At 28.3% G+C, this 17,531-nt stretch overlaps 1 protein-coding gene across 26 annotated transcripts in view; it reads right to left on the bottom strand.

Moving 5' to 3' along the window:
* LOC107451236 (nuclear factor 1 X-type) overlaps window positions 1–17,531 on the bottom strand; it is a 92,905-nt gene that overhangs the window by 32,153 nt on the left and 43,221 nt on the right. For all 26 annotated transcript variants that reach the window (XM_043043062.3, XM_043043064.3, XM_043043070.3 and 23 more), the window contains 2 exons: window positions 3,351–3,506; window positions 936–1,127 (listed from right to left, as the gene is read on the bottom strand). In XM_043043062.3, coding sequence (XP_042898996.1) covers window positions 936–1,127; window positions 3,351–3,506 — 348 coding nt within the window. The remainder of the gene's footprint in view (window positions 1–935; window positions 1,128–3,350; window positions 3,507–17,531) is intronic.

The following is a 17,531-nucleotide window of genomic DNA, read 5'->3' as shown; positions in this document are numbered from 1 at the left end:
TAAAATATCTTAAAAGGTGTAACATTTTGAATTATTTGGAATGAAGACTACTTTATTGTGGGACAGCAGATCAAGATGAAGTTGAATCCATCACGGAGTGATATATTCATGGGACGGCACTATTAATGTTATTGAATCCGACGCACATGATGCTTTCGAATTTTTAGATTTATACCTTTAAATGTTTTCAAGGTGTTATATATTTTTTAAAAATACTTTTGAATACATTATCTTAACTTTTCTTTTTCTTAACTTGTTTTCTAAATGTAATTGAAAACATTCATTAAAAAAAAAATCTTATTTCGTTGTTTATAATGCACTGTTATTTCCTCAAAGTTAGCCCTTGGAATAAAAATTTTCACAGTGCTTCCTCACAGAAAAGGGCACTCATTTACTACTGTTAAAATTTATGAAAATGTGTAACACCATGTAATATCTGAATTTGATCCTCAATTTTTAAATTACCCTCTTTTACAATTTTACTAGTATATCTTACAATGTAATTCAAACTCATTATCAAAATAACAACAACAAAAAAAAAGCCTTTGGAAAAATAATTAAAGGAGAGCTGAAAGATAATCTGTGTATAAATTTTCTTTACAAAAAAAAACTTAACTTTAAAAAAAAAAAAAGCATTAATTGATAGACAAGTTTTTTTTAATGTTTTAAACTGAAAATTATGAGAAAAATACATTTACAGGTGCATTTTTAAATAAAAGGTATTTTTTTAAAAAAATAATGGTAAATTTTAAAATCACTAGAAATCTCATATTTCTTTACGACATCTTAATCTGAAACAAATAACCTAAAACTACTAAGAAGTTCCATTGTAATTCAGAGCTTAGTTATTGATAAGAAATAATAAAACAGCACAAATTATAAATATTATTAAAACCCTTTTTTAATCACAAAATATTAATTGTTTTGAGTATTACCTTATCTGCTTGTCTTAAGCAGTCTATCCTTCTCATTTTACCCTTTTGATCAGGATTACTTAGAACACAACTGACACGCTTCTTCCCCGTTATTCCTAAAACAAAATCTTCCCTACACTCCTGCGTAATGTCTTTCCTTAATTTACCTAGCAACCGAGATGCCCATTTCTGTTTCACTTCCGTTCTTTCATTCTAAAAAGATACAACAAAACATTTTAAAGTAGTCATAATTATCAAAATACAATAATTAATTACTTATAATTAAGTAAAATTATTAAATAATTGTCATTAACTATCACTAATTAAGCATTATTAATTATCATTAATTAATTAATTACATTTAATTATAAATAATAAATCACATTTCTTTTTTAAAAACATTTTACTCTAAAATGTTCCCATGATAGTTATTTGAGAACTTTTTGATTTAAATGGTTGTCCTTCGTACACAGTAGACTGTTATTTGAGCTCCAAGAATATAGTAATTAGAGAACTAAGCTGAAATTATGGCGAGTCAGGGTTCGATCTCAGGTGGCACTAGAAAAATCGACAGCTTCAGATAGTAGTAGCATAACTGTGAAATAAAGGCAGTGTGTGCCTTATTGAGAAAATTATAGTGCACGACCATAGAAGTGTACAGTGTGCAAAAAAACGGACCAACCTAAATAGCTTTTGATCTGATGATTGGATCTTCACGAAAATTCAAATATCTGACTCATTGAAATTCAATGTTTCAGGAACTATTCACTCGATATTGCACAAATAATGTATTTTGCCATGTTAAATTATATTCCTTAAAATGATGCAAAAATTTATATTCCTTACGCTTCAAAATTTGTTCGACCATTATTAAATAAAATAATAAAAAAATTATAAACATTCGCTACAAATTATTTTTAGCTTGAAATTATCTTTGGATAAACAAATTTCATAATTGCTTGCAAAAATTTTTTAATTCGCTTAAAGGGTTCTCGGGATATAGCGCAATATGCAAAAAGTAAAATTAACATTAAGGGATTAAACTTTTGGATCACTCGCCTGACCAAACTAAGGGGACCATATTTTCCAGATTGCGGCTGTATTATGGGGATCAGAAATCCGAATTCGCTGGGGGGGGGGGGGATTTTACCGAGAGAAAGTGCGTTTTTATTTCTGATTTCGTAACTTAAAATATCGTCAACACTAATTAATAAGCATGTCTGAGTCACCCTCTTGAACCATTGAAAATGAGTAGAACGTTAAGAACCAATCATTAGATCAAAAGTTATTCAGAGTGGTTCGTTTTTTTTTCTTTTTTTTGCTAATTGTACATTATGGCCACAAGTTCTGATCAAGCAATGCTGACTGGATTGTCATATTCATGTCGGTCGTCGGTTTAAAAATAGTGGAGCCTTAACCTTCACGACCTTAGGCTGACAACTGGCTTTAGTGGGAGTGCTTTACTTTGCATATTCAATTTTAACATGGGTTTTTATGAAGAGGAAGTACTTTATGTGCTAAGAATTTAATCACAAATTTAAATTAAAAATTTGGAATGACTTCATTACAAATTTCCATTTTACAGTACAGATTAACACTTGAAAAATAATTTACAACAAAATCTATTAAAATATTCACTTCTGTATTTAAACCGAAACCCAACTAAGAAAATTTTCAAAACCAAACTTCATTTTTTTCTTATATTTTTATGCGATTTGATACATAAAACACTGTACTAAAAGTATATGTTGAAACTCCTACAAGTTTTAGTTAGTGTTTTTTATAATGCAGAACAGACACTACTTGTTTGAAGAAGTAACGCACTACGCTACAAACTACAGAAAAAAGTATCGACTACAGTAGTTTTGTTGCTCATAGTGGGCTACTTCCGACCACTGATATTACCTAACTAAAAGCTTCATTCGCTTAAAAAATATACAAACAGCAAATAACAGTCTGCATGTTTTAAGTGCTTAAAAAATAGATGCCTTTTTCAAGAACACGGGAATGCAAAAAAAAAAAAGTCATTCGAAATTTTAAAAAAAAACTTGAAGTTGCCAACAAAAAATGGAAAAACAAAGATTAAAAACAAAACCAGAATAACCACAGTAACTGAGGGAGAAAAAAGGTGGAAAACAGAACGAGAAAAAACACAGTGGCCGAAAGGGTACAAATCAGGGTAAAATGCATTTCCACGCGCCATGAAGAGGTGGAAAGGTGCTAATGTGGTTGACAAGGGAATCAGCATTCATATGAATAAAACAATATTCCAGGGCATCAAGATGCGACTGGGATGGAAATAGTTTCGGCATTGTCGCAATTGAATTTATGCCCAAGATTCTAACAATGTGCAGCAATTAATGTTTTCTTGATAATAGACATATTACATTAGCAGACATTACTGAATTTATATTAAGAGAAATAATGAAGCAATACCTGAAGCTCCTCTTTACATCTCCTTTCCTCCTCTAAACTCATCCTCTTCTCATGTTTCTTAAAGTATTTGCGTTTTGCAGCTTGTAAATTGAACCATGTGTAAGAGAAGGCTTTAACATGAGGCAGGAGTGCCTCAATGAATGGATGGAATTCATCCTGAAAAGATAAATTATTAACCCATTAATTAATCAAATTTTTAAGTATAAATAAACAATCTGCTAAACAGGGTGCATAGCCAAATTGTTTAGCAAAATATAAGCACCTTTCAAGCATTTTTTTATATTAAAAAATATCTAATTAAGGTATGCAGGTTTTTTTTCTTGTTTAAACTTTTTCACACATACATAACCCTACACTAATGGATGAGACATTAAGTTTTTAACACTTTGTTTCTTAAATTTCTCAAAAAACGCTTATTATTTTATAACAATAAAGGTGTTTAGGCCATGCGATTTCTCATACCCATCAATAAAGTTTTCAGAGGTTTGATGGACTGGAAATAAATGACGAGCAAAAAAAAAAGTGTTTTTGAATAGCCGATGTCAGAAAGTATAGCTATAAACTTGTAACTTGATTCGGTTACTTTGGCTGCCATATGCAACGATTGCATAAAATTTAATAAGGCTAGCTTGAATATTATTAATGGAAATTCGGACAATTTTATTAAAATAAAAATAATTTTTTTTTGCTGAAACTTAAAAATATTCAATGAAATTATTTAAAAAAAATGGAGCAATTTTTAACACCAGGTTGCCTAAAGAAAGTCGAAAGGAAAAGAAGAAGAAAAATGTACAAATAATATTGCCTAAATTAATATTTTCTTTCCAAGTGAAGTAAATTTTTTTATTGTTAATATTTACTAATAACTTGTTATACAACTGTAAATAATATTAAAAAAATATTAAAAATTAATTTTAAGCAAATTTCTTTACATAATAGTTATTCTTTCACAATGCAGTCATTTTGACTGCTTTTGGGCAATATAGGTATATACAGTACAGAACCCGTTATCCGGAAATCAGAAAACCGGAAAACCAAAAAACCGGAACGAAATTCGATAAATTTTCCCGCCATTTTTTAAAATTTTTTTTCTTCTCCTCATAAGATTTTAGGATTTTTCTTTCTTTTTTGAAAGATGTTTACCTTACCATCATTTTGGAAATAATCATTAGTGTATTACTTCATCGTTTTTTCTTCTTTTTAAGATTATATCCAAATTTTTTTTTTTTTCAGTTTGGTTTAACAATTAGAAAAACTGCTTTTTGTAGCGATGCAGAAAACCGGAAAAATCAGTTATCCGGAATAGCGATGGTCCCGATCATTCCGGATAATCGGTTCCCTACTGTACTAAGTTTCAGTCTTTCTAGTGTTAATAAATAAAATTATTATTTTAAAATTTAAAAAAAAAAAGTTTGTTAAAAAATTGAACAAGATATGAGCATTTAAATTAGTACTTTCATATTCCGCATTCGAAAAAAGTATTAAAAAAATTTTCCTATAATTTTGCAGAGAATCGTATTTGGTAATCAATGAAAAAGTTCGATTTTAATACCTTCAAAATTTGAAATGATTCAAGCAAAGAAAATTAAGCACTTTTTACAAATACCCAAAGAAACGGAAATAAAACGGAAATTTAAAAAAAAAAGCACCTTTAAAGCAGTTTTTAAAAACGCTATGCACCTTGAGACATAAATGAACAGTTCTTGTTAATCTGCTTAGGAAATTGTTATGAAATAATCTATTTTTTTCAACACAACAAAAATAATTACGAAATAGTTACAAAATTGCATTAATTTAAATGAAGGAAAAATAATCTGAAAACAAAAGTAAGACAAGTTTTGAAACTTTTTAACCCTTTGGCGCAGGTGAGGACACCATTGTCTCTTTTATAAATTTTTTCAGATGCTGCAAATCACAAGTTAAAAAAATTGTCTAATAGTTATTAAAAAAATCGGATAGATGATCGGAATTTTAGTTGAATTACAATATAAAATCCCTCCCTGTAAAGTAGTCGGAAATTTTTTTTCCCTCCCTTCATATTCAAAAATTTATGGCGTCCTCCCGAACCCTTTTTGTTATTTCTGTGTGGATCACGTCATCATGGATGGTCATCACTGCAGAGCGCTCCGTGGGAGTTCCTTGGTCCAGCGTTATTGGGAGGCTCGAGGCCGAATGAGACAATGACTTTTTCTTTGTTTTTGTTCATGTCCTTTTTTTCCCTTTATGTCAAGTTCTCTGCCATTGGAAATAAAATATTCAAAAATTTATTAATAATTGATTTTATTATAAATTAAAGAAATTTTAATGATGAATAACTGTTTGATCAAAATAAGTGCAAATTTGAAAAATTATTTTTATGGTAGTGAGTCGCGTTTAAAAAATTTTACCTTTCACGCAGAAAAAAAACAACGATGTTTCACTCTGTATTTAACCTTAAATATTTACACTGCTAAATATAATATTTTTCATTTATTTTATCCTAAATTAATACGAAATAATGAAAAGAGTATTAAAACTATATTTAATAAAAATTCTGCGTGAAAGGGTAAAAAAAATATAAATATTTTTGACATGATATTCCAGCATGTATAAAATCAGAGGAGATTTTTGTCTGTGGCAGAATGACCGCCAAGTTTTGATAACTTCAGGGGCAGTGGCCCGCGAGAAATTAAAATAAACACAGAAAGGGACCAACTCGAAGGGTATAACTCATAGCCACCATCGACATTTTTTTCTCCTTTATTTTTAAATTTTTTTAATTTGGCGCCTTGGCGATTGTAGTTAGCGTGGCAGATCACGATGCAGAAATATCCTCTAAAATCATATTTAACCTGCAAGTTTTTCCATAGAACAAAATCAATTCTCGGTATGTAATTTATTATACCAATAAATTTAATGCAACAGTATCAAAAGGTATCACATATTTTTAAAAATATTAAATATTTTTCTTCTTTTCTTGTCATTAATCTTTATTATTTTCCATGTTTTCTCGATATTTTTTACTTATGAGTTTTATATGATTACAGCTTATGAGCAGTAAATAAAATTTATTAATTTTCTTCGTTTTTCTTTTTATTCTTTTTACCTTCAATGTGCTAGATTATATATATAAATATATATATATATTCATCTTGAATAGGAAATAAAAATGTTAATAAAAAATGAGTAATTAAAAAATTATAAAATAAAAATTATAATCTCCATTTCTGATTTATTAAAATTAAATCCATAAAACATTAAAAAAGAGCTACAAACATTAAAAAAGCTAAATAAAAATAATAAAAAACGCTTTTTACAACCTTTTTTTTTAAAATAAAAAATAAAGATTAGACACACCACACCATAAACTAACTACATTCATATCATCCAAAAACCAAGCTCAACAATCCGTCACACTTCATTCACTAGCAAGTTGTAGGGGTAGTGAAATTATGCGTGGAGAAAAAATAAAATAAAAAAGCAATCCGTTAAAAAAAAAAAGGAACAATCCGAGAGTGACGCAATCGCATAATAGCAAACACAGGTAAATAAAATAAGAGGTGTGATGCCGCTCTTGGCCTTCAAACAGAGAGAGAGGTGAGAAGATAGAAGAGACCAGACAGGGGCTACTATTACCAGCTGGACTTTCAGGCAGTACGTGGAACGAGATCTCCACAAGGTCGCCCGCACGAACGAAAATCTTTTTCTAACGCGGAAGCTGATCTGCCAGAAGGCCAACTGGGTGAAGAACGTCACGTGACTCTGATCCACAACTGCACTCTCCCCTCCGTGATCGTATAGATTCGATTTCTCCGAGAAACTCCCATAACAAAATAGAATTTAAGCCTGATTGCATTGCATTCGACAACGAAAAACTAAGTTTTTCTTTTCTTTTCTTTTTTTTTTTTACAAAGAAAGTGAAAGAATAGATTTTTAGAGAACACTGATTTCATATTTAAATTATATCGCTAAGCTTAAAAAATTAAAAGGGAAAAAAAAAAAAAAACACTTTTTTTTAAACATTATAAATATGCGTAGCTGCCAACATGGATAGGAAAAAAACCAGTAGATCTGCATAATGTACTAAATATTTTACACATAGGGGATTTTTATAGTCATCAAAAAAGAAAAACTGCAAAATTTTCCAATCATGATTATCGTTAAATAAGCTTGAAATGCTGTGTATCATGTTTACTCATAACTTTGAATAATAATTAAGATTTTTAATTTTAAAAGAGAGTTCTGAATAAAACGAGTACTACGAATAATGTTTTCAAACGTAGCAGCGTATGAAATGAATTTTATAATTTTAATGAGCGTTTAAATTTTACGTAAAGTTTTAAAAACCACTAAGTTTAACGACATAATGTCTCAACTCTACATTATAATCATAAAAGAAAAAATCACTTTTTGATATACTCAGCGTTTACAAACGGTCAAAACGATGCAATTTGGATGGCTCAAACATAAATACTAATTTTTTCGGGAAATATTTGCTTGATATTTATTTATTATTATTTTTTTTTAAGAATTAAAGCTTCGTTTCACTAATTAATTATAAGGTTCTTACTTATGGTAGAAATAATATCATACTATGGTTATATTTTAGTATATTACTATTATTACAGAGGCGCACACAATTCCGATTGTACCACAGATACACTAAAGAACTGACCAAAATTTGAGAGATTTAGTACGCTCATCTACGTAATGCTCCTCGCAAATTCTCTTGAGAACTGGAAGTACTAAATCTCGTTATAATCGTTAACTTGTTTAACTCAAATATATAACAGGGAGATGAAAAATAAATAATTTCGTAAGAGTTTTAATAATTTTAATTGTTAAGTTAAAAATTGCTAATACATTTAAAAAACAAATCGATTATACGAACGCAATGGGGATAGCTACACATTAGATTTATTAAAAACGAGTCAACATTTAAACGCAGAATTCCACAATACTTATTCATGATGTCATATTGTTGCACCATACTCAACGAAAATTATCTACTCCATTAACGGAAACGTTAAGTAAAAATTAACTTGGCGATTGTATAAACATGGATGTTTATTCAGGGACGCGGTTACGATTTTACCAAGGTCATCGCGATGTTTCTAGGGCGGTTATTCTAAGGAAGGACCTAGTTTTCCGAAGAGTCAACAAAAATAAGTCAAAAACATTAACTGTAAACAATTTCAATTGAAAAAAAAAATATTATATTCCCGCTTAACAGGCTAGTTCAAATTTTTCATAGCTCAGAATATATCATTTTAATATAATATACTAATTTAATAATAATAAGGTCAACGCATACGATAAGGTTACACATTTTAACCAGGGTTGGCAGGTTTTTGACATGTGACAGTTTCTGACAGTTTAAACCATGGTTTAAACCGTCACGTCAAAAACCTCACTGTCAAAAATGTCAAAAACCTATATTCATATGTGAAATTTAATTAATACATAAAATTTATATATTTTTTTATAAAGGATAGTGTTTCTAAATATGTTCTAGAAAAAATAAATTTAAAATTTTGAAGAAACACTTATATTTTGAATAGTAACCAAAATCTTGTACTTTTGAAAGCTCACATCTTTTGTAATATTATGTATTCATTTTCATGTGTTATTGAAAATCTGCAGTGATATTATTAAGAAATTCATTTATAACCAAATTTAGTGTATAGTATAGATTATACTAAAAATTAGACATTTTTAAAGATAAACATTAGCAGTTTTGCACATTAGACATCTTTTAAAGAAAAATCTTTTTAATATTTATTTAAATCTTCTTAATAATCTTTTTAACATAAGACAATACAAATTTAAGTGCTTTCTGTTAAATACACAGAGTAGTTAGTGTCGATTTACAGTATATTCAGCCTATTCATTTACTATGCTGAAAATTTAGTTTATCCAAATACTTGTGAATTTCATTTTGCTGAATACTATATACATAGTTTTGTTGAATATCTAAATATTCAGCTGTTGAATAATTACTTCCTGCTTTCAAGATATGCATTATTTGTATTCTTAATACAAGTGGGGGAAACAATTAAGAGGTAAAAATTGTTTTAAAATGATAAGTGTAATAATTATAAATAAATATAATAAACAATATGAATTATATTTATCATTATTCACAAATATAACTACTTTTAAATTCAAATTAACATACTGGATAATAAAGATATTCGGTATAACATTAAAAAATTTTTTCATACACTTGTATCAAGTTTGTATTTATACAACATAACTTGTAAGTTCCTTATAAATATTAGTTATATGTTCCTTATATGTCAAAAATGCATAGTAATAAACTTTTAATTTTCTTAAGTATCAAAAAAAAAAAATTTTTTTTTTCAAAATATAAATATTTAAAAAAATTTTGTGCAAAATTTTTCTGCACATGCATTTGAATATAAATTACTGAGATTTTAAATCTGTTATTTTACCTTAATTTTAATTAAAAAAATATTTTAAAACCTGTTGATTACCTATAGTATAATTAAATTTCAATATAATGCATGGCAAATGTTGGTAGTTTTGAAGTTTATATATTTTTTTGGCAAACTTTAGTTTTTGACATTTTTGACGGTTTAAACCAGTATTATACCCTTGTCATGTCAAAAACCACTTTTTGACGTCAAAAACCCAACCCTGATTTTAAAGTAGATTTTTTTTCTTTTTTTTTAAATTTTCAATGTAAAAGATTCCAATAATACAATTTAAGTAATTCTATTCATAGCCTAGATCAGTGTTTCTCATAACGATTTAGCTGAAGGATCGGTAATTTGGTCATAAGATTGGTAATTTGGACTATTGGCATGATTTTCACATAAAATAATACCTAATGTAATACAAATTGTGGCACTTAAATTTTCTTGCTCTTGATCATTTACATGTCTACAACGAAAAATGTTTTGAGGCGAAATCTATTTAAATATAAATGAAATTTATATTAATTCTAATAAAATATTAATTTTGCTACTCTCATAACAAAATAGTGAAACCGAATTATGTAACCATGTGAAGATAGAAAAAGTATACAATTAAATGAGAAATAAATAAGAAGGAAAGACTAAACATTCGAAAAACAAATAAATGAACTTAATGTGAATGTTGTTGTTTGTTGCTAACTAACATGTCAATTCTAGCTGCCAAACTCGTTACAGCAACACGCAAAGATTAAATCGATTTCGGTGTTTTGTTTTAATAAACCAAAAATGTAGTTTCACACAAATAATTTGAAGAAAAAAGCAATAAAATCTTAATTGTTTTTTGCATAAAGATGGAGGCATTATTTTCTAGCTTTTATCCAGATCTAAAATATGTTCCTTAAATTGAGTTGCGATTTTAATGCTAAATCTGAAGATAGTTCAATAAGTTGTCCATCTTCCGCGGTAGTAAGATTATTATTTTGGGTTTTTAATAAATAGATTTTTTTACATACTTATTCTCTGCACGTCCAACCTTTCTCGAAGGATAATACTAACTAAAAGTGAAAACAAGTTTATTTAAGTTACGCTTGCAACGAGTTTCATATTTATAAAATTGCAGAAAGAAGAAAATATTTCAGTTTCTCTGTTGTACGAATTTGCACCAAAACTTTAATTTTTTCTTGGAGGGCATTATTTTTGTCTTGAAGGCTTAGGCTTAGACTGACTAATATCTGTTGTAGGTGAATGTTCGAATAGTTATTTAGGGTGAGAAAAGCCATTCTACGAAAACCGCAAATTTTAATATTAGTCAAGCTACTATTGCTTAACGTTTTATTTTTCATAATGGGATACCTGTAAGTGACGTAGCATGGGTGTCTTATTTCTGATTGGTTGTTGAAACGTGGCATTTGTACTGTTCTTTCCATTCTATTTCGAATAAGCCCTCTTAAGTAACACAGCCTATATTCTCACACAAAGATTGCACAAAACAAAAACATATGAAGGTTACAATAAAATGCATAAACAAATAATAAATCTAAATTAAGTAAAAGATGTAGACGAGAAAGAATTATATTCCAAGAAATTCGATGCGATACCGCGATAGATAAAATAAATCCGATGAAGCTATGTATTTAATTAACTTCACGTTAAATTAACATTCTAACTTATGTGGGGAAACTTAAGCTACAATTTTAACACGCCATTTTGCTTATAACCGATGGCGCTGACGTCATAGGTCACATGTGTGGGTATTCGTATGTGTGGGTCACATGTGTAGGAAGTGCAAGTACCCAATTTTCAATTTTAATGATATAAATCAAAGAGACTAAAATTAACTTTTCCAAACAAAAGGATAAACAAATACGATACATAAGAAACGAGAGAATAAAAAAAAGGGAGGGTAGAAGAGGTAAGAAAGAAGAAAAAAATATCTACCATCGAAACACCTATGCAGTTAAAAGCGAAATGGGGGGGGGGAGATTAAGTTTTAAAAATAGAATGGCATCATGGGATGAAACGAAGCCTTCCCTGTCTTGAGTTGAACTGTTCGAGAGCTATGCGAAGATAGCCCCCGAAAATGAGGAAAATAAAAAATTCAAACTGCATTCGTTTGACCATTTTTTGACCACAAATGACCACCCTTTAAATTTTTTTGACCACCCTTATTTTGGACATAATCCTGAAAATTAAATTCGGGGGCTAACTTCGCATTTTCACGCCAAATGAATAAAAATCAAATTTTTATATTGTATTCGTTTGACCACTTTTTGACCACAAATGACCACCCTTTAATTTTTTTTGACCACCCTTATTTTGGACACAATCCCAAAAATTAAATTCGGAGGCTAACTTCGCATTTTTTCGAAAAATATATAAAAATCCAATTTTTATATTGTATTCGTTTGACCACTTTTTGACCACAAATGACCACCCTTTAAATTTTTTTGACCACCCTTATTTTGGACATAATCCTGAAAATTAAATTCGGGGGCTAACTTCGCATTTTCACGCCAAATGAATAAAAATCAAATTTTTATATTGTATTCGTTTGACCACTTTTTGACCACAAATGACCACCCTTTAATTTTTTTTGACCACCCTTATTTTGGACACAATCCCAAAAATTAAATTCGGAGGCTAACTTCGCATTTTTTCGAAAAATCTTTAAAAATCCAATTTCTGTATTGTATTCGTTTGACCACTTTTTGACCACAAATGACCACCCCTTAATTTTTTTTGACCACCCTTATTTTGGACATAATCCTGAAAATTAAATTCGGGGGCTAACTTCGCATTTTTTCGAAAAATATATAAAAATCCAATTTTTATATTGTATTCGTTTGACCACTTTTTGACCACAAATGACCACCCTTTAATTTTTTTTTTACCACCCTTATTTTGGACATAATCTTAAAAATTAAATTCGGGGGCTAACTTCGCATTTTTTCAAAAAATTGATAAAAATCCAATTTTTATATTGTTTTTGTTTGACCACTTTTTGACCACAAATGACCACCCTTTAATTTTTTTTGACCTCCCTTATTTTGGACACAATCCCAAAAATTAAATTCGGAGGCTAACTTCGCATTTTTTCAAAAAATAGATAAAAATCCAATTTTTATATTGTTTTTGTTTGACCACCTTTTGACCACAAATGACCACCCTTTAATTTTTTTTGACCACCCTTATTTTGGACATATTCCTAAAAATTAAATTCGGGGGCTAACTTCGCATTTTCATGAAAATAAATAAAAATCAAATTTTTATTTTGTATTCGTTTGACCACTTTTTGACCACAAATGACCACCCTTTAATTTTTTTTGACCACCCTTATTTTGGACACAATCCCAAAAATTAAATTCGGGGGCTAACTTCGCATTTTTTCGAAAAATATATAAAAATCCAATTTTTATATTGTACTCGTTTGACCACAAATGACCACCCTTTAATTTTTTTTGACCACCCTTATTTTGGACATATTCCTAAAGATAAAACTGGCGTGAAGTTAGTCCTCAAAATTCAGGAAAATAACAAATTTCAACTGCACTCGTTCAACTCGTTCAACTGCACAACATTTTTGACTACAAATGACGACCTTGAAGTTTTTCCGACAATTCTTATTTCAGTCTTTCTTTTAGCGATATCAATATAATATATTTTAATTATAGCTGACATCTAAACGTAGTAATGATCAAAAACTTTTTCTTGCAATATAAAAATTTAAAAAATAAATTCCAAAATGACTATGTACTTCAAATGCAATGATTATAATCCATAAAAACGAGGAATGCTAAAAACTATATGTATTAGTTTTGTTCACATTAATCGTATCTTTATTTTCTGCAATGTTATTTTAAAATGTTTTTACAAGTAGAAAAATAAAAGTTTAATAAGATGTAGTAAATCTAAAACATTTCTAAAACAATTATTAAGTAGTTATACTGTTTAAAAACATTTTTCTCAATAATGATATATAAAATTTAACATATTTCCTCTATAAAAGAGTAGAAATAGTTTCATAGCAATAAAGTTATTTTAGAAACCAACCATAACACCTTTTTCTCCAGTAGTGTATTAGCTCTCATCAATATTATATATATATAGATAGTAAATAGTTATTCTTCTCTAGCCATGGTACATAAAATTAGTTATATATTAAATTAGCATACAATAACAAGTATTATTTAGCTTTACTATCTAAGAATTCTTCATTAGCATTTAGGCATTTTATTTTAAAAAACATTGATTTTTGTAAAATATAGAAATAATTATATACAAAATAGAAACACATATCTTATCACTATATTAAATTAAATTCTCAAATCTAAGAGTAGCTACGAATTCTTCATTAGCATTTAGGCATTTTATTTTAAAAAACATTGATTTTTGTAAAATATAGAAATAATTATATACAAAATAGAAACACATATCTTATCACTATATTAAATTAAATTCTCAAATCTAAGAGTAGCTAAGAATTCTTCATTAGCATTTAGGCATTTTATTTTTAAAAACATTGATTTTTGTAAAATATAGAAATAATTATATACAAAATAGAAACACATATCTTATCACTATATTAAATTACATTCTCAAACTGACATAACTTTAATTTATGCAAAAACAATGGAGAAAACAATTTCAAACAAACTGCACAAAACTTACCAATACTATTTACAATCGGGTCTTAATCATTATTAGAATTTTAGCAATTACAAATAGAAAGGTATTTTTTTCACAATGTTGTAACCAAATAAATGTGTTAAATAATTACTCTAATACAAGTAAGAACATATGTAAAGTATGTACAAATGAAATGAGATAAAGACAGATTGTTAAAAGCACTAAAAAAAACATGAAATAGAAGTAAATCCAATCGTGTATTAACACATTTTTCAAAAGGTATTCTTTCATGAATCATTTCGTTACTATTTTAACAATTGAACAATTCGAAGTCTCGTAGACCCATTGAAATTTAAGTTTCAGAAAAGACAAATATTTTAATATTTATAATTTAATATCAAAACTTTCTTTTTCGTATTTTACAATTTAAATAATTTTCAATTGTTAAGAAAGCGAACACCTTGAAATCTTTTGATCTTATGATCAAATTGAAAATCCGATCAAATGATCATTAGCTATTAAGAAAATATGTTTTCTTAATAGCTACATTAAACAACTACTACATTAAACAACTACTTATGAAAAATTCGAACAGTATTTAAAAAGATTAATTCGACTAATCTTCATAATTTGTATAGACCAAAATATGTGGATTAATTTTTTTATTTAATGAATCATTTAAAAGTTTACGTTCACCTAGCATATCATCTCGTATTTCCCAGGAATTCCGTATTCGTCTGCAAAAGGAAATATAATGTCCTATTGAATTGTGTTCGATTGGTCCCATATACTGTACGAATCCAGCTAATATATACTGCTGTTTCTGAATCAATATTTTTTCTGGTATATCTTGAAGTACCGTCTGTTCATTGTGATGTTGGCGAAACTGTTGAACAATTTCTGACATTTCAGTTTTTTATCCAAGAAATATTGTTCCACAAAGGTTTCAATGTACTCTTTCAAACATAGCTCAATAATTTCATCATAAGGAATTTCAATCAGAGTATAATCTTTCTTCAAAATTCCACAGTGAGGACACATGCCAGTTTCGATTGCTGATGGAGTTACTTTAAACAACTGATTTATAATTGATCCAATATTAATTGCGCAGTTTAAAATACTGCAGTTATCGCTATTTATTATATTCATTAAAATTAGAGCTCTATCTTTGTAGAAATTTCTTGTAAAACCAGCTGTTGCATAATTTTTTATGAATGAAAATATTTGTTCATCATTATTGATATCATTTAATTTTAAAAAATAATGCCTGTTATCCATGTAAGCTGTAGACATTATTTCCACTATGGAATCAAATGCACATGTATTTCGAATTTCCATTAATCTTGTCCCAATATATAGAGCAGACTGAATGTTACCATTCCTTATAATAGAATTTTGTTTTTTTCTGATGGGTCGATTATGTATGAAAGATATTTCTGGACAAGGTGTTAGGTATTTCCCTCTTTTTTTATTATTTTGCTTTAGTGAAATTTTTAAGTTTTCTTCATCTGCATTCGTATTATTGGAATGGCCACATTTTTCTAAAACGGTTTTTTCGCAATAAGTATCCAATAATTTTTCTAGTTTATTGATTTCATTTGTCTTATTTTTGTTTCTCCAATTCTCTTCTGCGGACAGATAGCCAAAATTATCATCAAAAGCTTCCCAGGTCGTACTTGTTTTTGCAGTTTTCTCTTTATTCAAATTATATAACTCATAATTTTCTGTATTATGACACGCTTTAGGTAAAACTTCTTGCTTATTCGTGTTATCATTATCCACGTTATCAAAAATAATATTTTTTTTTATTCGAATCCAATTCATTTGATGCTGTTTGTCCTTCTTTTGAGTTAATTATAATTTCTTTATCAAAAATTTTTTCTCGTTTCGGACGTTTATTACTTGAAAAGTCTGTTTCATCCTTTATTGTAGTAATATTTCTTTTTCTTTGGGTATTATTTATTGCTCTGTTGTATACACATGCTGATTGAATAGAACTCATATGCTTTACAAAAAATTTGTCAGCTCGAAGTATACTGCCATATCCATCTAAGACAGTTGTTTTTAAGTTTTTGAAATAAGCATATAGTTTTTAGCATTCCTCGTTTTTATGGATTATAATCATTGCATTTGAAGTACATAGTCATTTTGGAATTTATTTTTAAAATTTTTATATTGCAAGAAAAAGTTTTTGATCATTACTACGTTTAGATGTCAGCTATAATTAAAATATATTATATTGATATCGCTAAAAGAAAGACTGAAATAAGAATTGTCGGAAAAACTTCAAGGTCGTCATTTGTAGTCAAAAATGTTGTGCAATTGAACGAGTTGAACGAGTGCAGTTGAAATTTGTTATTTTCCTGAATTTTGAGGACTAACTTCACGCCAGTTTTATCTTTAGGAATATGTCCAAAATAAGGGTGGTCAAAAAAAATTAAAGGGTGGTCATTTGTGGTCAAACGAGTACAATATAAAAATTGGATTTTTATATATTTTTCGAAAAAATGCGAAGTTAGCCCCCGAATTTAATTTTTAGGAATATGTCCAAAATAAGGGTGGTCAAAAAAAATTAAAGGGTGGTCATTTGTGGTCAAAAGGTGGTCAAACAAAAACAATAAAAAAATTGGATTTTTATCTATTTTTTGAAAAAATGCGAAGTTAGCCTCCGAATTTAATTTTTGGGATTGTGTCCAAAATAAGGGAGGTCAAAAAAAATTAAAGGGTGGTCATTTGTGGTCAAAAAGTGGTCAAACAAAAACAATAAAAAAATTGGATTTTTATCAATTTTTTGAAAAAATGCGAAGTTAGCCCCCGAATTTAATTTTTAAGATTATGTCCAAAATAAGGGTGGTCAAAAAAAATTAAAGGGTGGTCATTTGTGGTCAAAAAGTGGTCAAACGAATACAATATAAAAATTGGATTTTTATATATTTTTCGAAAAAATGCGAAGTTAGCCTCCGAATTTAATTTTTAGGATTATGTCCAAAATAAGGGTGGTCAAAAAAATTTAAAGGGTGGTCATTTGTGGTCAAAAAGTGGTCAAACGAATACAATATAAAAATTGGATTTTTATATATTTTTCGAAAAAATGCGAAGTTAGCCTCCGAATTTAATTTTTAGGATTATGTCCAAA

Source organism: Parasteatoda tepidariorum, chromosome 9, assembly GCF_982258835.1.
Source record: "Parasteatoda tepidariorum strain Cologne lab strain chromosome 9, Ptep-v5.0, whole genome shotgun sequence".
In the NCBI taxonomy this organism is placed as follows: Eukaryota; Metazoa; Arthropoda; class Arachnida; order Araneae; family Theridiidae; genus Parasteatoda; species Parasteatoda tepidariorum.
The sequence above is the reverse complement of the archived record's forward strand: the minus strand, read 5'-3'. Positions and strand labels throughout refer to the sequence as shown.